Source organism: Chanodichthys erythropterus, chromosome 12 (genome assembly GCF_024489055.1).
Source record: "Chanodichthys erythropterus isolate Z2021 chromosome 12, ASM2448905v1, whole genome shotgun sequence".
Taxonomy (NCBI): Eukaryota; Metazoa; Chordata; class Actinopteri; order Cypriniformes; family Xenocyprididae; genus Chanodichthys; species Chanodichthys erythropterus.
In genome coordinates, this window is record NC_090232.1 from 50,164,437 (window position 1) to 50,192,230 (window position 27,794).

General features: G+C 41.1%; 2 protein-coding genes across 2 annotated transcripts in view; one reads left to right on the top strand and one right to left on the bottom strand.

Annotated features, from left to right (window-relative positions):
• On the bottom strand, positions 1 to 27,670 carry LOC137031527 (B-cell receptor CD22-like). Its single transcript, XM_067402536.1, has 16 exons — positions 27,616 to 27,670; positions 24,792 to 25,133; positions 24,445 to 24,693; positions 21,931 to 22,188; positions 21,600 to 21,835; positions 20,932 to 21,009; positions 14,004 to 14,097; positions 12,701 to 12,769; positions 12,284 to 12,619; positions 11,937 to 12,185; positions 2,830 to 3,084; positions 2,493 to 2,741; positions 2,335 to 2,410; positions 2,106 to 2,151; positions 1,873 to 1,953; positions 1 to 21 (listed from the first exon to the last, which is right to left on the bottom strand). The coding sequence occupies exons 1-16, from the start codon at positions 27,668 to 27,670 to the stop codon at positions 1 to 3; spliced, it is 2,694 nt and encodes an 897-aa protein (XP_067258637.1).
• LOC137032441 (B-cell receptor CD22-like) overlaps positions 1 to 27,794 on the top strand; it is a 900,294-nt gene that overhangs the window by 440,060 nt on the left and 432,440 nt on the right. The window lies entirely within an intron of this gene.

Genomic DNA, 27,794 nt, shown 5'->3' on the forward strand with positions numbered 1-27,794 from the left:
CTACGGCATCTCCCTGTCAAACTGAAAGAAAGAAAGAAAAGGATAGGTGAATTAAAACATTAATAAATCATTATACTCTGTGTATCAGCTGTAAACCAGTGTATTCCCGGCTAACATGTTCTCATAACTTTGGCTAACGTTTTGACAAGGTTTTCTCAAAGTTATGAACAAACATTCTTTCAGTAACATTAAAAGAGTGTTCAAAATTATCTGTTCTTCAATAATGTTCTCAAAAGGTTAGCACAAAAACATTTATACATTGTTTGTTGATGTTTGTTGATGTTTGATTGTTTTTTTTAAATGTCCTCGTAATGTTAGGAGAAAATGTTCTTAGAACAACATTCTTCAACTGTCCTTTACATTTTAAGGATCACTAAACTTTTCGGCTGATAAAATGGTGGGATGCTACAAAGCAAAATATTGTTTCATGAACAGCACTCAGTGTTCATATGTGTCCACACTACAGAGTGTACAGACCATTAGTGATGACACACTGAAGGAAAGAGGAACAAACATTTGAAGTCGCCGTTGTGGTGATCAGTGTTTTCTGTAGTTTGAGCTCTTGACTATTGGTTATATTATTAGTTTTACTCTGGCTGTTTTAACAGTGTATTCATACACTTTTACTGCATCAGAGGAAGTGAAGGAGACAAGAGCATGATTCACTGATCATATTTGAAGTATAATCACTGGTCAGAAGTGTTCTGTTAATTTACTTGAATATTGTGCTACTGACCATGTCACTACTGTAGCAATCAGACATTCTGAAAAATATGAAACCATATTGTGAACATGAAGTTATGAACTATGGTACTGTTTAGACTCTCACAGACATGAACACAAAAATGGTGACATGCTCCATGCCAGCATACAAAACACACTCATGGCTCCCAGCATGCATTGCGGCATGAATACATTTTGCAGCTTAATTTTTTGTCACCATTGTTGAGGTTTGTATAATGAGTGTAGTTGTCTAAATTTTTTACAAGAGTTTGTTTTAATCAATTTTGGAAAAACTCTTCAGTATTACCAGTGAATTTGTTTTCTTTTTAGTCATTAATGCTTGAACTTAACTATCTACACCAATCAATAAACTACAGACAGTCAGTCATGTTAATCTGCTTTTTCATCTTTCTTTTTCTTGAACAATGTGCAAACATTTACTGGAAACATTATTGTAATTGCTGAAAGAGAAGTTAATAAAAGTCAAGGGTAAAGAGTCCAACTAAAGCACATACTGATCACCATCATGGTGAAACCAAACAAAACTTATTTTCAACCAAACATCAACTTCTAAAGAGCGATACCTCACGTGACGTAACTGAGAGAATCTTCTGTGAAGAAATACACTGGCGGCAGCAGCAGAAACAATGTCAGCCTCAGAGGTGTGAAAATACTTCAAATTAATGATGACAAAACACACATTGCGAACTGCATGCTTTCAATCACTATTCGTTATCGATTTGTGAAGGCGGTATAAGCAAAAAAAATTAAATAAAAATGGTATTGGTGCATCCCTACTTCAGTTGATTTCATCTAAGGCTGTGGCTGAAGTCAGTTTCTGTTCTTGTTGTTTCTCTTTCTTTCAGTGATGCTGCTTGTTAACAACAGGTGTTCAAATGTTTTAAAGAATGTTTTAGGAAACATCATATTAACCTTTAAAAAATGTTCCAGTAACATCAAGAAAACTGGACATTTTAATGTTTCCATTACAAAAACTGAACGTTTGTAAAACGTTCAACTAATGGTGTTAAATTACCATAAACGTAGTTAATATTTATTTGATATCCTCACACTGACATTGAAGAGCATTTAATTCCTTTTGGCTAAATACGAGGAGAGTTTAGACGTTTGTAAATGAGCAAAACTCACCTCTACATTCTCATAGACAGGTTCAGTCAGCTCAACATCAGATGCTTTATGTCTGTCATGATGAGGTCTGGAATGATTCATCTATGACATGGAAGAAAAAACATAATCAAAAGAAAATAAATAACTAATGTCCATGAACAACTAACTAAATAAAGTCTTACTACATTCAGACTTTCAATCTTTTAGTTTCCAGTTCATACCTAAACTATTGAAAACCAAATTATTTTTCTCACCTGAGACTCCTGTGCATCATTTCTCTTTTTCATCCACCTGCTTCCCCTTTAAAGACATTGAGTGTGATCATATTTTTAGTTGAAAATATGTTTAGTTTGAGACCAGACTGTGCAATAACATTTGGCACTTTGATAAGGTGTCAGTCTTTAGCCTGAAAACTTTTTTTTTGTTCTTTTATACTGGACATTTTCAAAAAAGACATTGCATTGTCTACTACGCATATCTTACCAAATCAGTGCCATCGTAATGATCACTGCAGCTCCACAAACAACTCCATTGGTTATATATAATATCACCAGACCTTCTGCAAATATCAAAGAGTAAAACATCTGAACAGATTCACTTGCATAACAGAAATAGTAATGTAAGTATATGAGCTGCTCTACCTTTAACAGTCACAGTTACAGCGTCTGATCTCTGAGATCCATGTTGATTGTGAGCCTGACAGTAGAAGCGTCCACTCTGTAGTGCACTGAAACTCTGTCCAGATCCAACAGCTGAGCTTTCATTCTCCTTAAACCAGCTGAAGTTCAGAGCAGGAGGGTTTGAATCACTGCTGCAGATCAGAGTCACTGAATCTCCTGACACTATTTCACCAGATCCATTTATCAACACTGAGACGTTCCTGGGAGGGTCTAAAATAGACAAAAATTAAAATTCACAACAAATATTAGAAAATTATTAATTTAGATGTGAACAAAATGCAAGCAATCATTAACTCACACATGATGTTTAAAGTCACAGCAACAGAGTATTTCTCTCCATGTTCATTGATGGATCTGCACTTGTATTCTCCACTGTCATCAGAGCTGATCTTTGAGATGCTGAAGATTCTTCCAGATCCTACAAACGTTCCTCCTTTAAACCAGCTGATTTCTGCAGGAGGGTTTGAATCACTGCTGCAGATCAGAGTCACTGAATCTCCTGACACTATTTCACCAGATGGACTGATGGACACAGAGACTCTCCTGGGAGGGTCTAAAATGGATACAATTGAAAACTCACAATAAATATTAGAAGATTGTGGATTTGGATGAGAACATCGTGCAGATGATCATTAACTCATTAACTCATGATCATTAACACACTTTAAAGGGTTAGTTCACCCAAAAATTAAAATTCTGTCATTTATTACTCACGCTCACGTCGTTCCACACCCCTAAGACCTTTGTTAATCTTCAGAACACAAATTAAGATATTTTGTTGAAATCCAAGAGGTTTTTTTTTTTTTTTATCCTCCGTTGAAAGAAACATAAAAGTAGTAAAAACAAAAAACAAAATAGTCAACGTGACTAGTGGTTCAACCTTAATGTTATGAAGCGACGAGAATACTTTTTGTGCTCAAAAAAACATAACAAAAATAACGACTTTATTCAACAATTTTTCCTGTTCCCTTCAAGACTGCTATGCAGTTGGCGCAGTGCTGCGTTTCCATGTTTATGTCAAAACGCCGGCTCATTATTGGCTGGCTCCTGTGTCAGCATCACACGCATGCCTCATGCTGATCACGTGAAGAGGTGTTGGCCAATACTGAGCCGCCGTTTGGACATAGAAGCGCTACAGCGTAAATAGCATAGCAGAGGAGCCATTGTTTCGTTTTTGCACACAAAAAATATTCTCGTCACTTCATAACATTAAGGTTGAACCACTGTAGTCACATTGACTATTTTAACAAAGTTTTTACTACTTTTCTGGACATTGAATTTTGTAATTTTGTTGTTGTCAGTGGAGGATAAAAAAACCTCTTGGATTTCATCAAAATATCTTTATTTGTGTTCGGAAGATGAACAAAGGTGTGGAACCAAATGAGGGTGAGTGATTAATAACAAAATTAAATTTTTTGGGTGAACTAACCCTTTAAATCAGGGGTGTCAAACTCATTTTTAGGTTGAGGGCCGCATGGGAAAAAAAAATTTAACTATGTACGGGCCGATTTTTTTTTTTTTTTAAACCTTGTGAGCTGGCATTAATATTAACCATACAAACTACACATTAATTTGCAAGAAAAAAAAAGAAACACACTGCTCTTTGAAAACTGCATTTGTTTTTATGCGAAAATACTTTATTAGGTTTTTAAAATAATGTTTTATTTAAAAAAAATATTACTGATTTTTTTGATTATGGCCAATTCCAATTTTTTTGGAGCCAATTTGACATCGGTTGCCAATTTTTTTCTTTCTTTCTCTCTTTTTTTTTTTTTTTTTATTTATTTGTTGTTTATTTGTTCCCTTTCAGTCGGTCACGTTCGACGTATGTCAGTAGTGACCGACGAATTGGGATATCGCTTAGAGAGCCCTATCATCTTCGTGTAAACTAAAACAAGCCAATGGAATTGGCGTGCGATATTTGCATAATGCGCACCGCCCCCGACAGGTGTATATAAATAGGAAGCAGATGCAATCGCACTCTGTCTTTCGCTTCGGAGCCATTCACTGGTGTCCTGTTTTAGAAGACTCCTTTCTTCGTTTGTTTTATGCTAAAACATTGCCTCAGAAGAGGATTTACAGCGAGCTTTCAGTGCTGGTGAAAGGGCACGTTCAGCGAGGTCGCGAGTCTCCGAGGAGCTGAGCTATAAGCTCGAAAACTGCTGTTTTCACAGCAACACAAAGAGTGTGTGCGTGTGTAGCGATTTGGGCCGGTTCCTCGGTGTGTCAGGGAGTGGTGTACCTGACACATCGCGTCGCTCCCTGGGCCGGAAACGCTCCTCGGGCCCCTGCCGCCTCATCAGCACCGCAACCCATCGTGCCACCGTTGGTTTCCGCTGGGCCCTCTACGGACTGTCCAGCCGTTACCTTTGGTGTGCCGGCGGCGGATCGGATGTCGATCGCTGCATCGGAAGGTGAGCCTGAGTCCTCGGGGGAGGATTCGGACGCGCTGCCGCCCGGGACGGTAGCGTTGCCCGAGTCGGATCCCGAGCTCACGGCTGTGCTCTCCCGGGCCGCCTTGTGCGTCGGGCTTGAGTGGAACCCTCCACCCTGTCCCGGCCCATCTCGGTTGGACGATTGGTACTTGGGGGGGGGTCGCGCTGGTCAAATCCAGCGTCCCGCCCCAATGCCTTTCTTCCCGGAGGTACACGATGAGGTGACCAGGTCTTGGCAAGCTCCGCATGGGGCTCGTACAGGGCCTGGTCCCTTGTCCGCCTTCACCTCCCTGGACGGCGGGCTAGCCAGGGGGTACGCGAGGATCCCGCCAGTCGAGCGGTCTGTTGCGACGCAGTTGTGTCCAACGGCCGCTGGCTGGCGCGGTGAGCCGCGTCTCCCGTCCCAGGCCTGTGAATTCTCAGCCGGTCTGACTGAGAAAGCTTACAGTGCCTGTGGGCAGGCTGCCTCTGCCCTGCACGCGATGGCCCTTTTGCTGGTCTATCAGGCAAAAGCGCTGTCGCAGATGCCCCAGGAAGGTCCTGACCAACAGCTGCTTGGGGAGCTGCGCGCTGCCACTGACCTTGCCCTCCGGGCAACGAAGGTGACAGCGCGTTCTGTTGGCCAGGCGATGTCTACTCTGGTAGCCCAGCAACGCCACCTCTGGCTGACCTTGGCAGACATGAGGGAGACCGACAAACGTCGGTTCCAGGATTCCCCCGTGTCTCCGGTCGGCCTTTTCGGCGACGCGGTGGAGAGCTGTGCCCAACAGTTCTCCGCTGCACAGAAGCAGGTTGAGGCTATCAGACATGTCATGCCACGGCGGTCCGCTGCTGCCTCCACCCAGCCGCCCGTGGCTCAGCCTCAGCCCGCTCGTCGCCGAGGGCGCCCGCCTGCGTCTTCCACCACCCCTGCTAAGTTGGCAAAGCAGCAGCCTACACCAGCCAAACAGCAGGGTGCCGGTCGCAGACGTGGTGCCCAGCCCGTCTCTGCCAACCAGGTGGCAAGCGGTCGGGGAAAACTCGGCCCGGAGACGGACGACCTGGAGCGGAAGGTTCCTGCCCTTTGGGAGAGTATTCCATCTGCTCTCCCACCCCCGGAGGAGGGCCGGGGGGATTTTGTGGCGGCTGTCCATCTACCGCCGCTGGCTCTCCGGAGTCCAGCGGTACCCACTTTGCCACAAAAAGAGCAGTTTCCTCAAACTCCAGGTCACAAGAGGGCGCGTTCGCCAGTGTGCCAGGCCCCACCTCGCCACTCGCAACCCCCTCCCATTCCGCCAGTAGGCGGCAGTGTGATGGCGCAGACCGCGTCCCGTGCGCCGTCCCCCATTCGCACTGCTGCCTCGCAGAGTCCGACCTCACTCCGGGCCGCTTCCATGCCGTCCGAGTCGGGTCCCTCTCCGCCTTGCTGCCCCACCCCCGGTGCGTCTGTGGTGCCTTTGGTCCCGCTGGCTCGGAGTCTGGAGGCGTGGATCACGCTTCCCAGCCCATCCCGCTGGCTCATTCGCACTGTCAGACTCGGCTATGCGATTCAGTTCGCCCGGCGTCCCCCGGTTTTCAGGGGTGTCCACTTCACTCAGGTGTCATTGGACAGTGCACCTGTTCTCCGGGCGGAGATTGCTGTCCTGCTGGCGAAGGATGCAATCGAGCCGGTCCCTCCAGCCGATATGAAGTCGGGGTTCTACAGCCCCTACTTCATTGTACCGAAAAAGGGCGGTGGGCTACGGCCAATCCTGGATCTGCGCGTCCTGAACCGGTACCTTCACAAGATGCCGTTCAAGATGCTCACGCAGAAGCGCATTTTCGAATGCGTCCGTCCCCGGGATTGGTTTGCAGCAATAGACCTGAAGGACGCGTACTTTCATGTCTCGATTCTGCCTCGACACAGACCCTTCCTCCGGTTTGCGTTCGAGGGTCGGGCATATCAGTACAAAGTCCTACCCTTCGGGCTGGCCCTGTCACCCCGCGTCTTTACGAAGGTTGCGGAGGCGGCCATTGTTCCCCTCAAGGAACAGGGCGTTCGTATTCTCAACTATCTCGACGACTGGCTGATCCTGGCCAGCTCGCGAGAGCAGTTGTGCGAACACAGGGACATGGTTTTAGCTCACCTCAGCCGGTTGGGTCTTCGGGTCAACTGGGATAAGAGCAAACTCGCCCCCGGGCAGAGGATCTCTTATCTCGGTCTCGAGCTAGACTCGGTTGCACGGACTGCGCGTCTCACCGAGGCGCGCGTCCAGTCGGTGTTGAACTGCCTGAGTTCGCTCAAGCGCAGGACAGCGGCTCCACTGAAAGATTTTCAGAGGCTCCTGGGGCATATGGCATCTGCAGCCGCGGTCACGCCGCTCGGATTGCTTCATATGAGACCGCTTCAACACTGGCTCCGCGGCCGGGTCCCGAGATGGGCGTGGCAGTGCGGCACGCTCCGTGTCCACGTGACACCGAGCTGCCGTCGCACCCTTGTCCGGTGGTCGGACCCTTCGTTCCTGCGGGCCGGAGTACCCCTCGAACAAGTGTCCAGGCATGCTGTGGTCTCCACAGATGCCTCTGCCACGGGATGGGGGGCCACGTACAACGGGCATGCAGTGGCAGGTCTTTGGATGGGGCCTCAGCTGCATTGGCATATCAATTGCCTCGAGTTGCTAGCGGTACGTCTTGCGTTGGCCCGCTTCAAGAAGCTGTTGTCAGGCAAGCACGTTCTAGTCCGCTCAGACAGCACTGCGGCCGTTGCGTACATCAACCGTCAGGGTGGTCTACGCTCCCGTCGCATGTCGCAACTCGCCCGCCATCTCTTGTTGTGGAGTCAGAAGTATCTGAGGTCCCTTCGGGCCACTCATGTCCCAGGTGTGCTCAACCGTGCAGCCGACGAGCTGTCACGGCAGCCTCCACTTGCGGGCGAGTGGCGGCTCCACCCCCAGGCGGTTCAGCTGATTTGGCAGCATTTCGGCGAGGCTCAGGTAGACCTGTTTGCCTCCCCAGAAACTGCCCACTGCCAGTGGTTTTATTCCCTAACCGGCGGCACGCTCGGCACGGATGCCCTGGCACACAGCTGGCCCCCGGGTCTGCGCAAATATGCGTTTCCCCCAGTGAGCCTTCTCGCACAACTCCTGTGCAAGGTCAGGGAGGACGGGGAGCAGGTTCTGTTAGTGGCTCCATACTGGCCCACTCGGACCTGGTTCTCAGACCTCATCCTCCTCGCGACAGCCCCTCCCTGGCCGATTCCTCTGAGGAAGGACCTCCTGACTCAGAGACGGGGCACCCTGTGGCACCCGCGTCCCGATCTATGGAACCTCCACGTGTGGTCCCTGGACGGGATGCGGAGGTTCTGAGTGATCTCCCGCAAGCGGTTGTAGACACCTTCACTTCCGCTAGAGCTCCTTCCACTAGGAATCTCTATCCGTTGAAGTGGAACCTGTTCGTCGAATGGTGCGCCTCTCGCCGAGAGGACCCCCGATCATGTTCGGTCGGATCCGTGCTTCCTTTCTGCAAGATGGGTTGGAGCGAAGGCTGTCTCCCTCCACCCTCTAGGTGCATGTTGCCGCTATTGCCGCACATCACCATGCAGTTGTGGGTAAGTCCCTGGGGAAACACGATCTGATAATGCATGCTTTTTCGGTCGACGAAACGTGCCTAGAATTCGGGCCCGGTGATTCTCACGTCATCCTGAGACCCCGGCCTGGATACGTGCCCAAGGTTCCTACCACTCCCTTCTGAGATCAGGTAGTGAACCTGCAAGCGCTGCTCTCGGAGGAGGCAGACCCAGCCCTAGCTTTGCTCTGTCCCGTCCGCGCTCTGCGCGTTTACGTGGACAGAACGCGAAGCTTCAGGACCTCAGATCAGCTCTTCATCTGTTACGGAGGCCAGCAGAAGGGAAAGGCTGTCTCAAAGCAGAGGATGGCCCACTGGATAGTGGATGCCATCGCCTTGGCGTACGAATCCCAGGGCTACCTTGCCCGCTCGGGTTGAGAGCCCACTCCACCAGAGGGGTGGCCTCTTCCTGGGCGCTGGCTCATGGCGCCTCGCTGACAGATATCTGTAGAGCTGCGGGCTGGGCGACACCTAACACGTTCGCTAGGTTTTATAGCCTACGTGAAGAGCCAGTATCTTCACGTGTACTCGCATCCACTAGTCGGTAGACGTGTTGTACCCACTCTAAGTGTCGGCTTGCAATGCCATTCCCGCCACTGGCCGGATACGTGCATACTTTCTCTCCAGTCGTGTTCCCCGCTTGGCGAACCCTGTCGAGTTCCTCCGCCTCCCCCTTCGGCTCGGACATTGCGGAGTGTCTGATGCCAGGCCTACATCCGTCGCTGACGCTGTCTGTTGGCTGGGGCCCATATGTCGTGACCCCTCTACGTGAGCGGTCCCATATGTGTATTTTCCACGGTTTAAAACTCCCTACGGGCCGAGTCCGTGTCTTTCCCTTAGCAGAGCCAGCTCTGCTGTCACCTGTCAGATGAGTCTCCCCCTAACCAGGTGGAGCCATCCCAGGGACTCCATATGCGTACTGCCCCCCCGGGCCAGTCCATGTGTGTATTTCCCACGTAAACTCCTCCCCCATTGGGTAGGTAGTGGTCTCCGCAGCGTCCCTTACGGGTTCGCTTCCCAGTGTGTCTAGTTTACTTAGTGGGTAGTGGTTAGACAGCAGTAGACTCTCTCGGTGTAAGCTCGCCCCCTTCACCGCCAGCCGGTGCTATGGGCGGCTGAGCTTGCGCTGGGCACTGGAAGGGGTTTCGTAACTGTGGCGCTTTAGTTGGGATCCCAATTCGTCGGTCACTACTGACGTACGTCGAACGTGACCGACTGAAAGGGAACGTCTCGGTTACGTATGTAACCCTCGTTCCCTGAAGGAGGGAACGGAGACGTACGTCCCGTCGCCACAGTTTCTGTACCCTCGCTGTAGTGCGGACACCAGTTGTCTCCTCAGCGAAAAACAGAGTGCGATTGCATCTGCTTCCTATTTATATACACCTGTCGGGGGCGGTGCGCATTATGCAAATATCGCACGCCAATTCCATTGGCTTGTTTTAGTTTACACGAAGATGATAGGGCTCTCTAAGCGATATCCCAATTCGTCGGTCACTACTGACGTACGTCTCCGTTCCCTCCTTCAGGGAACGAGGGTTACATACGTAACCGAGAAGTTTTATAAAAGGCCAAACTGGCCTTAAACAAAAAATATGTGTAGCCATTTCATATACAAGAACCACTGCATTTTGAGCATGAAAAGTTGTTTTTGAGTTAAATTAAATTAAATTAAATAAATTAAATAAATTCAAGATTTACAGAACAAAACAGGTCTGACTTTATAGCTTTGTGAAATTATGCAACATAAGACACCTGCACAAAGCAAAAATAGCAAACGGACTGAATGAAAATGCAAATTCACTCTCTAACAGTAGGTGGCCCTTGTGGAACAGCAGCGGTATAGTGTTTTCTTGGTTACCACTGTACACAAATCAGCGCTGCGCTTACAAAATAGGCTACTTATATGGAGATCGAAATTTTTCTGAAGACAGTTCCCTTCTAAGTTACATTCATATAAATCCCAATTCAATATTTATATTTTTCTTCCTATATTTCACAAAAAGTAAGCTTGGCCTGGTACAGTATTTGCTCTGCTGGCACGTCTGTGTTCTTCTCTTTGCGTCAGTATTCAGTATGTGGCTGTGTTAACGTCCTGTTTACAGACTGTGTAATATTTCCACACAAATGACAGTTTGGGAAATGATTGCAAAGCTGTTTGTTTGCAAGTCCATTATAGATATTGGATAAAACTAATAACCGTTCAGATTTATGACCAGTGGACCATGCATAACTGTTTTTTATTATTGTTCAAATCATCCCTGGGGCCGGATTGGACACTTTTGAAAACAGCGGGCCGTATGTGTTACGTATCCGGCGCCTGCTGGTTCCTGCTACTCCCCACCAGAGGTCGCTGGTTCACCATCCCAATTCGCCTACTTATACTATGCCCTAAAAGTATGTACTCCACATTTCATTTAGCTAATTTCCTACCGTATCGGAGAGAAATGCAGCACGTTGATCTGCAGTCGCGGGTCTTTCATGTTGAGAACTCTCCTCATATTAATGCATAATGATGCATTTAAAAGTTAATGGCCAATCGGATCTTTATAAAAGTCCACATTGGTATTTGCAGATGAAAAATAACACGGATAACATTAAATAAATATTTTACATCAGGTTAAACTGATTATTAGTCACTCAAACCTCTCAGCGTCGATCGCACATATCCGCCATGTTTTGTATTTTTTTAAAACTTTTTTACTCGTGTTTGTAGTTCTGAACTGAATCCTCGTACAACGCGCAATAGGTTGTGGGCAATATTACCCTTTATAGTGTGCACGGATCCACACTTCGAAAATCTACCGGAAATAGTAGACCATCCGGGGACTTTTGGCATACTCTTTTCAACATACTATGCTCTGGGACACACTTATTTTAATCTCACATACTATTTAGGATGGATAGTATGGACATTGGGACGCAGGGACAGTCATACATCACTCTGGACTACATTTCCCATAATCCACCATCTAGGAACCAATCACACACTGGCACCTGTTTCCCATCAGTGGACCCTTTATAAGCTGCACCCAGACACACACACAGGGCTGAGTATTGTTTAGTCTTATGTTTTCTGTGTTTATCCTTGTTCTTAGTTCCTCGCCTTGCCTTGTTTTTTTTTTGATCCTGGACTGTTTATCCCTTGATTGTTTGTTGCCTGTCTTGACCATTGCTTGTGACTTGGATTATTCTTCTGCCCTTATGTTTCTGCTTGCTGGTGTTTGACCCTTGCCTGTACAACTACCCTCATTCTAATAAAGCCTGTGTTTGGACCTACCCCTTGTCGTCATGACTCCCAACGTTACAGAATGTTTGACACTGTGCTTTAAATCATCTCATTCAAACACAATCTCCAACTTCTAAAAAGAACTAATGAATCTGTACTCACACATGACACTGAGCTGAACAGCAGGAGAGATGTGATTGTGTCCGTGTACAGCACAGCTATATCTGCCTGCATCCTCTCTTCTGACTGACTGCAGCAGGAGTTCATTGTTTCTGTCTCTTCTCTCAGTTAATGGCTGTGAGTTTCTGTACCAGATGAATGTTGCTCTGTCAGTCAGAGTGCAGCTGCTTTTACATGTCAGACGGACTGAATCTCCCTCTGTCACTCTCTCAGGAGACTCCACCTGAAGATCTGAACACAACACACACATTATATCTAGTGCTGCCGTCATACACTGATTATTATTCAACATAATGCACAGAAGAAGAGAGAAACCTCATGAAAGTCACCTGTGACAGTAAGAGACACTCCTGGTTTACCAGTCCATTTGTCTTTATCAGTGATGAATCTGAAATAGTACATGTGTGAATCCTTCAGTGTCACATGACTCAGTCTCATGGTGCAGATCTTCTGTTTATCTCCCAGATACTGAAGCCTCTGACTGTATTCAGGGTCCTCAGACAGATCTGGAGGCTCTACATTATCTTTTGTTTTGGTCCAGAACACTTTCTCAATCTGATGTCCAGTAGGGTATGTATAAGTGCAGTTCATTATCACTGATGAGTTCTTTAGTGCACAGATGTGTGAAGGACTGTAACTCACACCCCAATCAGCACTAGAAACCCCTGAAACACAGAAGTTGCAGTTGTGCATAAAAATGTGGTATGCAAAATCTCTAGTGTTTCTGAAGTGTTGCATTGACTAACCGTGAATCATGAGCAGGAAGATCAGAGGAAGAGGAGGAGCCATTCTGACTGACATTAGCATTGCAAAACCTACAACAAATGTACAGTGACTTATTTTTGTTAAATGTAAGTGTTTTAAACTCTTGATATTTTTATAGTACAATAACTAAACATTTAAATATTATTTAGTTATCGTTTTGACACCGGAGTTTACTGAAATTCAACCAGACTCATTGCGACTGGTTTAGAAATGGTTTATTTAAGCTTAACTTCCTCTTTCAGGCCAGTTCAAATTGAGCCTCATCTACAGTAAAAGCTGTTGACCAAGACCACAACTAAATCACCAGATAAAGTTTTAACCTCAAGGATGTTTACCCACTGAGCTGGGAAAATCATGTAAAATATATACATCAACAACAACAACAACAACAGCATTTTATCTCCAAAAATCACACTTTTTACTCCATTGAATATTTCTGAAGGTAAATTTCTTTTTTAATAGTCATTTTACATTTTGAGACACACCTAAAAATGTTTTGTGTCTTAATGTGGTTTACTGTGTTCATTTGATACCCAACAGATGTTACAATACACAATGATACTGAATTATTTTAATCTAAAGCAGATTTAAATAGCTATTTGTAACCAAGATACAAAACCACTTGAACTGTTGACTTTAAACCTTGTAGTTACTGTGACAACTAGCATCAGTCTCCGTTATAACATATTGAATGTAAAGATTGATTAGTAAATGATGCTCTTACCTGTTTCACCAACACTCATGACCCGTGACATGAACAGGATGAAACCAGTATTGGGTTTCAGAGTGAGATTAACACCTTATATTTACCATGAGGATATGACACTTCACCAGTGCTGATATAGCGGAAGCAAAGTTAAACAAAGCAACAGGGCAACCAACATCAGAGATGACAGTATACTAAAATAAAATAAATAAATAAATAAATAAATAAATAAATAAATAAAAGTTAAGCTGGTGAAACTTTGTCAGTTTTCTGAGATGCTCATGAGCATGTTTTTTTAACATAAATGTATATTTAACTTGTTCCTATAGGACCAAGTAAATAACTGTTTGATTGTGCATTTGATAAACCTTGACTAATTAATAGCTACTTGGTAATAAAACAAACAATAAGAACTTATCAGTAATTAAAAGAGTAACAGAATATTGAACATGCATCCTCATGTCTAAAGGTTTTATAATATGAGATCTAAGATTTGTATTCTGGCAGAGGCCTTGTGTCACTTCTCTGATGTCTCATTAAACTCTTAATATGGCCACGAATACAGTTTCCTTTCTCACAGCAGCTTCTCTCTAGAGTTGACCGTGTGATCATGTGACCCTCAGGAGCGAGGAACAGACGAGTGCTGATGTCACATACCTGTTGCTCTAACATCTGTAGTTATAAACAGATTTTTTTTATACAAGTAGATGCTGAAACATTTGCAGAACAAAGAGTAAGGTATACAAAGTTGTGCTGTAGAGGACGTGTGGTGTTGGGTTGTTTTTGTAGTCTCTTTTGAGATGCATTTACCTTGAAAATGGACAAGAATAGATTGCTGTGGTCAGAGAAGGAGAGAAATAAATGCATTCAAGACTGACAGTTTTCACTTCTCATAATGGCTCAGACATCTACGAGATCAAAGGTGGATATGTGTCATCATCAAGTAAATTTTCCATTCATGCCTTTTGTCAACGCAGTTGGTGGACATTAGCAAAGCCACTTGAATGGATGTCAATGGAGGATAGGCTTCATACACTGAATAAACCGCTTTTGTGAGGAAATAGCTTATCATTTAACGAATTGACAGCCTATCGGTTAATCTTACACAGTTGCATTTCACTGCTTGCGTCAGGGTGTAGACACAGTGACATTAAAACGAATGGTGTTTTTCGTTTCAGGTTTATCAGTTACAAATCTTTACATTTTCAAAAAATTTTTGTGAAATCATTTAGTAGTCTGCGGTGAGGTGAGGTGGGGGTACCAGATTTTTAGAGGTTTAACATTGCCTCTTTTTTTTCTTTTAAGATTTAAAGGTGCTCTAAGTGATGTCACGCGTTTTTAGGCCAACACATATTTTGTCACATACAGCAAACATCTCCTCACTATCCGCTAGCTGCCTGTCCCCTGAACATACTGTAAAAAAATGCGGTCTCTGTAGTCGCCTTAAGCTCCGAAAACGGCAACAAAAACAAACTGGTGCAGCCTGGACCACTGAACATAACAAACACGCTCCAGCCAATAACCGACAAGAATGATTTTAAATGCGCGTTCATGACTGTTTCAGGAAGCATGGAGGGGAGAAGGAGGAGGCGGAGGAGGGAGGGTCTAGCTAGCCTCTGTTTTTCTGACAACACTTCGAACGTCAACAGGAAGTTACTCCACCCAGGATCGCTTAGAGAACCTTTAAGACTGTTCATTTGACATTGCCTAAGCCTTGTTTGCTGAAATCATGTGACTTGGCCAGTTTAATATGCACTCTAAAGCACATATTTGAAACACAATGTTGATTCTTCATATATTTTTATAATTGCATGTTTTATTTGAAAATTAATAAAGAGAAAAATCTGTCACATGGACATTACTGCAGAATGGAAACTCTGAAGAGGCATTTGATTTTCATTCGTAGTTGTGATCTAGGCATGTCCAGCAACGCCACAAATGTTGGGTAAATTTTAGCTTCCCAGTCAACACGTGAGCTCATGCAATGATCGCAGTGACATCACACCATTCTCATACTGTGATACTCACAGTGTTAGTAATATGCAAGCTCACTGTGAATTCATTATACTGGGCAGGATGAGAGGAGGCGGTTCAAATATCGGTCACTGGGGGATATTCTATTTCCTGTTTCTCAACAATGGAAAAATGTGGATACTGCAGGATTTGTTAGCAAACCGTTTGTACAGTTGTGTTCTGCACTCTGTGTGGAATTGTTACCATCATCTTGAATGCTGAATTGTCAGTACAACTGAGAGAACATCACATAACCTGATTTAATAAATTGATGTTGATTTTTGTAAAATGTTTTTGTTTGAACTCACTATTATGGTAGTTAGTGTTCCCTTTGGTTGGGCACTTGGAACAAATGTCTTCCTATTGACGCAGCGATGCAACAGGAAATTACAGTTATTTGGTTTTGTAGGGCTGAGCAAATATGGGTAGAATTCTTTACTGCCCTAGTACTTCAGAAATCCCTTTAAAAGGTATACATGTGAATTAAACGTGGCACAATGGCCTTCATCATCACATTATGCTAATGCCTATCTAGTGCAAGGGATTCATCAATATGCTGATTGAGGACTGTTGGGACACTACAGGCGCAGGATGGTTCTGTCTGGAGAGACAGAGTCGTTTACACCTTAATGACACATCTTTACCATTTGCTTCACATGACATATATGCTTTAAGTCAAGTCAAGTCACCTTTATTTATATAGCACTTTTTACATTGCAGATTGTGTCAAAGCAGCTTTACATTGATAGCTGGTACATAAATTTTGGCTGCACAACAGCTCTTAAAGAATAGTGTCAATGCAGGCAGATCAAAGCACTGTTGAATAAATGTCAAGAATACTGTTGAATATCAAATGTCAAGTCAAATGTCAAGTGTCCCCAACTAAGCAAGCCAAAGGCGACAGCGGCAAGGAACCCAAACTCCAGCAGGTGACATCAGGTGGCAAACAAGTGGCAAATAGGTGTTAAAATGGAGAAAAAAACCTTGGGAGAAACCAGGCTTAGTCAGGGTGGGTGGGGGATGGGGGGGTTCTCCTCTGGCGAACAGTGCTTTGTTACAATCAGGTTGCTATCATAAGTCTGATAGGATCGCAACAATCAAAGTATTTATTTCAGTTCCATCCAGTTGAGTATTCATCACGCCTGTATGGACGGTTTGTTGAGGAACTGTGGCACTGGCTGTCATGTCGATGAGGCCTTCACAATGGATGATCTAGTCGACTCGATCTCTGCTGATACTTCAGGGCTGCGTTGTGGTCGTGTCCAGTTGAGGATCGTATTCATCACGCCGGTATGGACAGTCTGTTGAGGAACTGTGGCACTGGCTGTCGTGTTGATGATGTCTTCACAATTGTCTTCACAATTGGTAATTTAGTTGACTCAATCTCTGCTGATACTTCAGGGCTGCGTTGTGGTCGTGTCATGGTGCCGGTCCTTGGTCTCAAGTGGATACGGCCTGGATCTGGTTGACTACGGTAAACCTCGGGATAAACAGAAAGACTAGTATTAGCGTTAGAAAGACTATCCTATAGTGTTATAGGAAGTGTTCCCAGTTCCGGCTGACCTAATTTATGCAGCCTAATAATCCTTTAACGGATTTGAAAATATAAATTGATAATGTGTTATGTGTATGCCAGGTTAAAGAGATGCGTTTTTAGTCTAGATTTAAACTGACAGAGTGTGTCTGCATCCCGAACAATGCTAGGAAGATTGTTCCAGAGTTTAGGTGCCAAATAGGAGAAGGATCTACCGCCTGCAGTTGATTTTGATATTCTAGGTATTATCAGCTGGCCTGAATTCTGAGATCGCAATAAATGTGAAGGACTATAAGAGGCAGACAGACTACATACTACATACTATTTATCTACAAGTGTTTTCTAACATGTAACTATGTCATGTTTGGTCTCATCTGACAGTTTATAAACTGAACTGAGTGGTAGTGTACTTAATGGAGACATTAAAGTATTCTAATGTACAATCTAGGTATTACTTAAACATGTATTGCTTTTAATGTACTTCTCCCCTTCTTGATCACCACCCATTTGCCATATCTTTTGGTTTCCTGTCAGTGGGTTTTAGTGTTTGTATTCCACTCATGTATAACAATGCTTTGTGTAATGTTTTGTCTGTAGTTCCTGATTTACACCACTAGATGGGGATATTTCAACCCATACTAATTTCCTTTTGTTTAATGTTTGTAATGATGTTTGTTGAATCACTTCTAATGAGAAACCCTATTTAAGGCCTAACTGTTTTTTTGTTCTTGTTCAGTCCTGATGTTGGCCTATGCATTGCCATTCCTAAGGATTTTCGGATTTGAGATTTTTTTGCCTTCTGTTTTGTTCTTGGATTGCATGTCATCTTTTTGTGGATTGTGAACTCCTTGATTTTCTTACTGGACTGATGTTTAAAAAGATCTTTTCTGTTTGGAAAATTCTTTTTAGATAACCTCTCATGGAGAGTTGTTTGTGTTACCTGCTCAGATCCATCTAAAGTGCTGCTTAAGACTGTGCTAATGTTCTGTATTCCCTTTTTTGAAGTAAAAATCCAAAGACAAGATTTAGATTCTTGGGTTCTCGCTGTCTCTTATTCCTCTGCATTTGGGTTCAACCTCCTTTGGTGGAGTGGTCAGCATCAAAGACATACACATGCCAGAGACCCGAGTTCAATCCCCAGTTGGATCATAACAGCTTTGCTCAGGGTATAAGAAGGAAAGGTAACTGATGTTCTGGGAGAAAGGTTTTAACCCTGCCACTCCCGCACACCGATGCATAACCTCTTAATGCAAGAATGCCTTTTCTGCACAGCAGTGCATTATTCTTTACAACTAAGTTTTCTATACAGTATGTTGTTCCATTCTACTGTCTGTATATTTAAACATGTAACTTAATAAATAACATTGCCTGCCTGAATCTTTCCTTTTGTAACTGATAATGTTTAAAGCTAAATTGATTGTAACTTTCGTTATATAACTGTTCAGGTTAAATCCTACAGTTTCCTATCAGTTCTAAGACTTTTACCTTCAATGAATAAGAGGTAAAAAATAACAACAACATTAATGGAGTCAGATTAATTATTTTGGAGTCAGATAAATAACTAAATTATGCATGTCAACCTTCAACTGCTTTTTGTTTCCAATTATTGATTCAAAATAGCATAAGTTTCCAGACCTACAGTTTTTGGTGACCCCGACGTGATAAACTTTTTACACTGTACATTTTTGTATTCACAACTACTTCGGTTTTTCTCATTTGACATTGGATTATTTTAACCCTTGGAGTGATGGCTTCACAGCATTTGGTTATCAGAATGAGGACTCTTTTGAAAGGATTAAAGGTGACCTACTAAGCATGGAGTGGATAACTCTGTTTTCATTGCTTCATGGCATGGTAGGGAAAGTCTCCATTTGCATGAATTGTATGAAACAGAGATTAGAAGTATCAGAATAATCTAAGTAGTCCCATTATTGTGAAATCTAATTACATTTCACCAAAAATGTATTGGAGCATGCCTAATGATCATGACCTGTTTATATTATGGGCAGAAAAGTTAGAACCTATACTGAAAAGACAGACACTAGAAAAGGTCTTAAACATGGATGCTATTGACAATGAAATTTCAATTTGGGGGAAAACAGTGGGTAGTAAGCAGAAGAAATCTAAACTAGGAGAAATCATTGATGTTACAAATTACTTGAATGCCTCTACCTTACGCAATAAAATGTATTCCAAATTTAGAAAACAAACTACTTTAGCAAAAGTATTGTCTCCCAAAATGCTTACAGCGATGGTAATAAAAAGCATATGCACTTCTTAGATGAGGCTGCATGCTCTAATGATTCTGTATCAATTCAGACAGATGTATCAGGTGTTAAAGCTCTGAAAAGTGTACCTGTTTCAGCCCTTAAGGTGAAATTGAATGTAACTGAATGTAACTTGTATAAAGCAGAGATCGGACTATTTCCTCTAAAAGGGATCTTGAATAGACTAAGACAATGCCTTCGTTATTTGCGTGGTTGTTGTCCTATTGGATGGGAATTGATTTTCAATCAGAAACAGTACTGAAGAATCTTTTGAGACATATGCAGAAAATATTTGATGAAGAGTATTCTGGAATTGAAGATGTTATCCATAACAATGCAATTCGTCTTGATTTACTGCTTAATAATGCAGGGCCGCATGTACAGAAATCGCTCATGTGTGGTGCTTCTCCAGCACAAAATACTTTTGAAGGTATTGTGAGCTGGGCCACAAAAATTGAGTCACGTAAACAAATGCATTGTGAGGTAGCTGTGTTAGAATATCATGAAAATCCTCCATCTGCAGGAAAATTCAGCCAGCAACACCGGGGCAAACTGAACAGATTCTGTAATTCATGTATGAAAACGACTATACAGAGGAAAAGTGCTGGTCAGTGGGCAGAGGCAGACCTTCACCCTATTTCTTAAGACACAGACAATCACGCTCTAATAACACAAACCAGCACTCTGCAAGTAACCAAAGCTCAAATGCATCTAAATCTCTTACTAAGCTAACAACTTTGGTCACGCTTCAGCTATTAGTGTCATTTGCTAGTGGGCTATCAGCCCAATAGCAAATAGTTAATAGATTATTGGTTCAAAATAGCATAATCTTCCAGCCTTACAGTTTCAAAGGAAGGGAAGTAATAAACAGGTTGATCTAAGTTATTAATTAGTCTATTTTTCATGTTGAATAATGATCTTTCACAATTTTATTGCTAACGCATGTCATAAACACCTTGCAAAACCTTTTGGGTTGATATAATCCCTCGATATTTGTGACAAAATCTTACAATTGACCATGCTTGAGTCACACACAGACTTCAACATTCAGCATAAAAAACACAACAATGGTATAACAATTACATTTTATTTAAAGTGAATGATCATGCAATCTCTACAGTTCTTTTTAGTTACTAGAACTCTTGTGTAAGAGCATTTGTCAGTACAACATACAATTAGTTTTAAGGCAATCAGTTTGCATGCATTTTTAAGTAAGTCTAACTAATTAGATTTGAGCTTACAGTTTGAGCACACAGTGAGTGTGCTGTGAAGTTACACTTTTAGCTCGCTGTGACCTCATGTTGTGACCACATCATGAGTATCCTGGGAGCTCAAGCTGAGATCAAAGTGTTGACTTGGTTGTGCCTCATCTTATTTTATTGTCTTATACAACAAATATAAGACAAACATTTAAACAGATCTGTAAAAAAATTAAGAAGCACATGAATCAACACTACAATGGTACAAATAATCTGAGTTATCTCACTTTATGAAACAACACTTCTTTATTGATGATATTGAGAAGACCTGAGGATCTCACACTTACTGACAGATTCTCTTATTCAGAAGAGCCCGACTGGTGATCAGCAGGTCTGGGATGGACAGTCTATGTGAAAGACACATTGATTATTTATTACCTGATTTTGAATGAACAAACTATTTTGCATGTGTAGTTTTTGAGATTTCACTTACTGTGAGTGTGTCGTAGAGGTCGGAAGATCTGGACTTGAGGTCAAGAGCTGCATATGTGTCTGCACTGGGATCATCGTTCTACAGGGAAACACAGAGAAGGACTTGTGATTCTGCATGACAATCAAAAGTGTAATCACTCCATGGTCTTTCTTCTCACATAAATCCTGTAAAATCTTGAGTGTGGTAATATATATATATATATATATATATATATATATATATATTTATATATATATATATATATATATATATATATATATATATATCCTACATGTACAAATAAGCTCTAATTGTGTTATTGGTATCATTCTGTGGTTAATTGATCATCTCACCTCATACACGTGTATTACAGATCTTCTGTTTGTCCTTTTCTTCTGACTGTTAAAAAGGAATCAGAAACACGACATTTCATTGTGTCGTTTAATAATCAAATGTACTTCAGCATTAGTTTAAAAGAAAATATTACTCTTTGTTGATAAACTTTTATTTACACTGTATACAATATGATGATGATGAGGATGATGATGAATAATCCTAAACATGCCACTGTGATCCCCAACCAGACATGCCAACCAAGACCATGATGCACTGAAAGAATTTGAGTTCAGATTAACTCTCAAAGTTAAACAACTCTCTTGAGCTTATAAAGTAAGATCTTCACCTGTGACAGTTACAGCGTCTGATCTCTGAGATCCATGTTGATTGTGAGCCTGACAGTAGAAGCGTCCACTCTGTAGTGCACTGAAACTCTGTCCAGATCCAACAGCTGAGCTTTCATTCTCCTTAAACCAGCTGAAGTTCAGAGCAGGAGGGTTTGAATCACTGCTGCAGATCAGAGTCACTGAACCTCCTGCCCAAATCTGACCAGACTGAATGATGGAGACTGAGACATTCCCGGGAGGGTCTAACACAGAGAAACATAGATCACATTAACAATCACAATAAAGCTGCCATCACAGACTATTTAATGTCAAAGTTACTGAACCATCATTAACTCACACATGACATTTAAAGTCACAGCATCAGAGTATTTCTCTCCATGTTCGTTGATGGATCTGCACTTGTATTCTCCACTGTCATCAGAGCTGATCTTTGAGATGTTGAAGATTCTTCCAGATCCTACAAACGTTCGTCCTTTAAACCAGCTGAAGTTCAGAGCAGGAGGGTTTGAATCACTGCTGCAGATCAGAGTCACTGAATCTCCTGACACTATTTCACCAGATGGACTGATGGACACTGAGACGTTCTTTGGAGGATCTATAGGATAAATATATAAAATCAAGATTAAATGCAAGATACAAATTTGAAATATATAGACATGCAGTACTACATACTCAAAAGAAGTGAACAAGTTTAGTTTATGAAGCAAATTGTTTTAGGGGGGTCTGGGGACATCATCCTCCATGAGATTGTATGTGTGTGTGTGTGTGTGTGTGTGTGTGTTATTTTAACATGTAAAGGAAGCATTCTGGTGCACTCTTACAACATTTGATAACATTTGCTTCAAGTTAAAAAAAAAAAAAAAAAAAAAAAAAACTTAACACTATGGCTGGGCATTGACACAAATTTGATGAGAACATAATCAATATTACAAAAATAAAACAACACAAATATTACAAAATTTGACATTAAAAAATGAAAAAATCACTCGTTTTTCTAAAGAAACACTGTCAAACAGCGACACCCGCAGGTGGAGTCCACATCACTTGTGCCTCCCTTTAACTCATAGAAATAAAGCTGAGCCTCTAAAGCCTGCAGTGGGTTTAGTGGGGGGTAATTGAGAATGAATGGGGGAAAGTCACGTGAGAGGAGGCAATGCCTCCATCGCGCTATGATTGGATATGATCGGTCACGATTGGACATGATAGGTTCGTACGATAAATTCCACCTCTTGTTTTTGTGCGCGTTCTCATCAAATCGGCCTGAATGAAGACAGCGATGGCGTTAATGGGAAAACTAATTAAAAAGTAAGTAAACAACTGTCACTTTGATATCACCACTTTATTTCATGTCAAAATCAAACTCGAAATGGCCTGAAAACATAATTACTGTATTGTTTAAATTGTTACTGCATTTAGTTATTATTTTGAAATAAATCTAAAAATGCGTAAAAACACTAACTTGTTGAAATCTTTTCTTGGTTTTAATAAATAGAACATTACCTAGTGTAAGCATACAAAATAGAATGTTATTTGGCCTCTCTTTTTATGTAATGTTAACTTAACCAGGAAAAATGTGTAACAGGGACATAAATGAGGACGTTGCCTCCTCATTTTAAAACACCACTGCATGAAACGTATTAATACATGCAATACTGAAGCACATGTTAAGTACAAATACAATGAATATTCAATAGCCTATAGTGCATATATTTAACAAAATGCTCCTCTCCAAGTTAATTTTTGTAGAGATTTTGGACATTGAACAGTTTTTCTGAGGTAAATGTGACAATTTTACAAGCTGTTTTATTCACATCTTTCCGTGGTTGATCGAATACATATGATGATACGGATTTGAGCAACATACCTTCTAATGTTCATTCATGTTTATTTCATGTTGTAAAAAAAAAAAAAAAAAAAAAAAAAAAAAAACTTAACTTAAACCACATAAATGACATATTTTGATTAAAAACAGCAAATTTTGCCAAAAAGTGATTAGTTTGCAGGTATGCTACTGTTGTTTGTTACTTGGAATTGAGTGAACTACTCACACGTAAGTTTTACGAGGCCAATCATCTCTCATGCACATCTGTGATCTCTCTGGAGGATCTACAGGTGAAATATTTCTGCATGTGCTTGATAAACATTTAATTTAAAAACAATGCTTTCACTCTTCTTGTTACATAACTGGGACCCGGAGAATGGTGACAGGTGATTTATTAGTGCAGCAGTGATCAAACAATACAGGCACGGGGCAAATACAAAGGAGAGGAGGGATACAAACGCTGGAGAAAAATGCAGGTCCAACATGTTCCAAACATGAGGAACAAACAAGACTGGACAATGAGGGAAGAAAAGGTGAGTGACTTTATGGTGCTGAAGATGAAGGTGATGGCTGACATGTGTGGTGGATGGTGAATAGCGTGCAGGTGGGAGTCAAGGAGGATGATGGGAAATGTAGTGAAGGAGCAGAGGCGGAGATGGTGACTGTGACACTTCTGCGAAAGCTTCCCATTAGAAGTTGGAACATGAATGCAGGGATTTGCTCTCATTCAGAGACGCAAGAGCATCAGTGATGAGATTTGTTTCAACTCATACCAAATGTGTTTAGTGAGGTTCAGATCTGGACTTGAAAAAAAAAGTAATCAAGTTCTTCCACACCTAACTCAATGAACCTCACTTTGGGTATTGTCATGCTGAAAAAAACACACACTATTCCACTAAAATTATTTTGTCAAACCCATTAATTCCTAGGGCTGCACATACTTTTGCCCATGTAGTTTATATCACTAACCTTCTTAATTTTGAAAGAAGATTCAAAAAGGTGCATACACTAAATAAAATACATACTCACACATGACACTGATCTGAACAGCAGGAGAGATGTGATTGTGTCCGTGTACAGCACAGCTATATCTGCCTGCATCCTCTCTTCTGACTGACTGCAGCAGGAGTTCATTGTTTCTGTCTCTTCTCTCAGTTAATGGCTGTGAGTTTCTGTACCAGATGAATGTTGCTCTGTCAGTCAGAGTGCAGCTGCTTTTACATGTCAGACGGACTGAATCTCCCTCTGTCACTCTCTCAGGAGACTCCACCTGAAGATCTGAACACAACACACACATTATATCTAGTGCTGCTGTCATACACTGATTATTATTCAACATAATGCACAGAAGAAGAGAGAAACCTCATGAAAGTCACCTGTGACAGTAAGAGTCACTCCAGGTTTACCAATCCATTTGTCTTTATCAGTGATGAATCTGAAATAGTACTTGTGTGAATCCTTCAGTGTCACATGACTCAGTCTCATGGTGCATTTCTTCTGTTTATCTCCCAGATACTGAAGCCTCTGACTGTATTCAGGGTCCTCAGACAGATCTGGAGGATTTTCATTATCTTTTGTTTTGGTCCAGAACACATTCATGATCTGATGTCCAATAGGGTATGTATAAGTGCAGCTCATTATCACTGATGAGTTCTTTAATGCACAGATGCGTGAAGGTCTGTAACTCACACCCCAATCACCCCACTGGCTACAAACTCCTGAAACAAATATTAAAGGGATAGTTCACGCAAAATTGATTTATTTTATTTTTTTCATAATTACTGACCCCTCATGTTCACCACATTAAAATAATCTGTAACACTTTACAATAAGGTTCATTTGTTAACATTAAGATATTAACTAAAATGACTAACAATGAGCAATACATTACTCACTGTATTTGTCATTATCTTTGTTAATGTTAGTTAATAAAAATACAGCAGTTCATAGTTTGTTCATGTTAATTCTCAATGCATTAACTAATGTTAACAAATACAACTCTTGATTATAATTCAATTCACATTTATTTGTATAGAGCTTTTCAAAATACATATTGTTTCAAAGCAACTTTACAAGGAGTGCATGTCAACATTACAATTTAGAGTGATCTGTTATCAGAGATGGCTATGTCAAAATTATGTAATTTCAGAATATACAAATAACAGTTAGCTAACAATGTATTAATTTAAGATAGAAACAAAGAGCTCATGGAATTAATGAATACATATGCTAACAATGAATAGGATATATAGCAATTTTCCAGAGTTTGCATCATCTGAAGTCATCAGGGGTTGAGGCATCTGAGCCATCTTTCAAGATTTACTAATACATTATTAATACAGTTTTATAATGTATAAGTAAATGTTGAAATTCACATTCACAAACATTAATAAATGCTATAGAAGTGCAGTTCATTATTAGTTCATGTTAACCAGTGATGGGAATTATGCCGTTATTAAATAAACAGTGTTACTAACACCATTACTTTTTTCAGTAACGAGTAATCAAATGAATTACTTTTTATCCCGTTATAACGCTGTTACTGTTACTGACAAAAAAAAAAAAAAAAATCTTGCGTTACTATAACTGATCTCACTGAAGCAGTTTTCATCCGAGTAGGCCATATATAGGACCTGCAAAGTTTTTTCTCTGGTGTGTGTTGGGGTTAGTCATACACAAATATAATTTTAAACTGTTAATACTGTACGATGCGCTCTGTGTGGCCTGTACACACCGGGGCAAACCGGGTTTATTCTTAGACTTATATTTAATATTGGGGGCATTCAAGTTATTTAACCTATTTAAATTTTTTTTTTTTTTTTTTTTTTAAAGTAACGCAGTAGTTACTTTCCCTGGTAATTAGTTACTTTTATAATGATGTAACTGAGTTACTAACTCCGTTACTATTTGTGAGAAGTAACTAGTAACTATAACTAATTACTTTGTTAAAGTAACATTTTTACTTTTTTGATGAATACTTTTTTTTTTTTGGTAACATTTTCCACGAAGCCATTTACAATGCATTATAAGGGTATTCTTAATGCGTTATAATACATACTTTGAAAATTTTTATTGCAATATTTAGAAAATATGCTCCATATGTAAAATCAACTTAATATTGTATGGTTTTAAATGTAAAAGAGTTACCAGTGAGCTTAAAGGGTTAGTTCACCCAAACATGAATACTCTGTCATCATTTATTCACCCAAGCTGATCCAAGCTTGTATGAGTTTTCTTCTGATGAACACAAAAAAGATATTTTGAAGAATGTTAACAGACAGTAGACTCTAACTATTGATTTCAATAGTATTTTTCCTACTATGGCTGTTTGATTATCAACGTTCTTTAAATATGAACAAAGCAACAGTGATCTACTGAAAGTGCAGTCCTCTCTCATTGTGTGTTCTCGCTTGGGTCTGGATGAGTATACAATTTGCTATAGCAAACCTGCTTGATATTTCTCTCTAGTCAAGTCTTTTAATCTTATTGTAATGTATTGTTATGTATTATTGTAATGTATCTAATGTATTGTTCCTTTGTGCTTTTCCACTTTTCCACACAACTTTGATTTTACCTTAAGGGAAAGCATACAAGACCACTTATAAATATTCTGACCATATTATAAAACTTTTCAGATGTTTAAATAAAGTCTTTGTTTTAACTTCAAGCAGTAAAAGACCACTCATACGATAAATTATGATACTGTGCAGATCTTATGTAATGTAAAAGATATGAAACTATGGGATATATAATCCATTATAACTTAAGTGGTTGTTTATAAGGCATTATGCGTGTATTATAATGCATTAAGAATACCCTTACAATGCAATATACATGTAGGCTTCATCTGGTGTTATAATGCATTGTACTCTTAAAAGTTATAATAACCACAAATAATTAAGTATTATAATGTATTGTACCTGTTGTTATGATAATTTATAAGATGATACAACATATTATAAAGTTGTTTATAAGGCATTATGAATGTATTATAAAACATTAAGAACACCCTCATAATGCATTATAAATACAGGCTTCATAGAAAGTGTTACCACTTTTTTCACAGAAATGTGTTTGTGAAAGGTGTTTTAACAGGGGGTTCAGTGACTGCCAGACCCCCATTAAAAACCCCTGATTCAAAAGAAATACTTTGATAAGTGACTAAAAACATGAAAAAACTCTCCAGCAGGAGCGACTCACCGTGAATAATGAGCAGAAACACCAGAGGAAGAGGAGGAGCCTTTATCAGTGACATCACTACAAGAACAATAATATAGTATAACACACACTATTATCATTATAACAACTTTAAAAACATTTCCATAAATCATTTTTCATTGAGAATATGTCATATTGAATAGGTCAGTGGTTTCTACAAC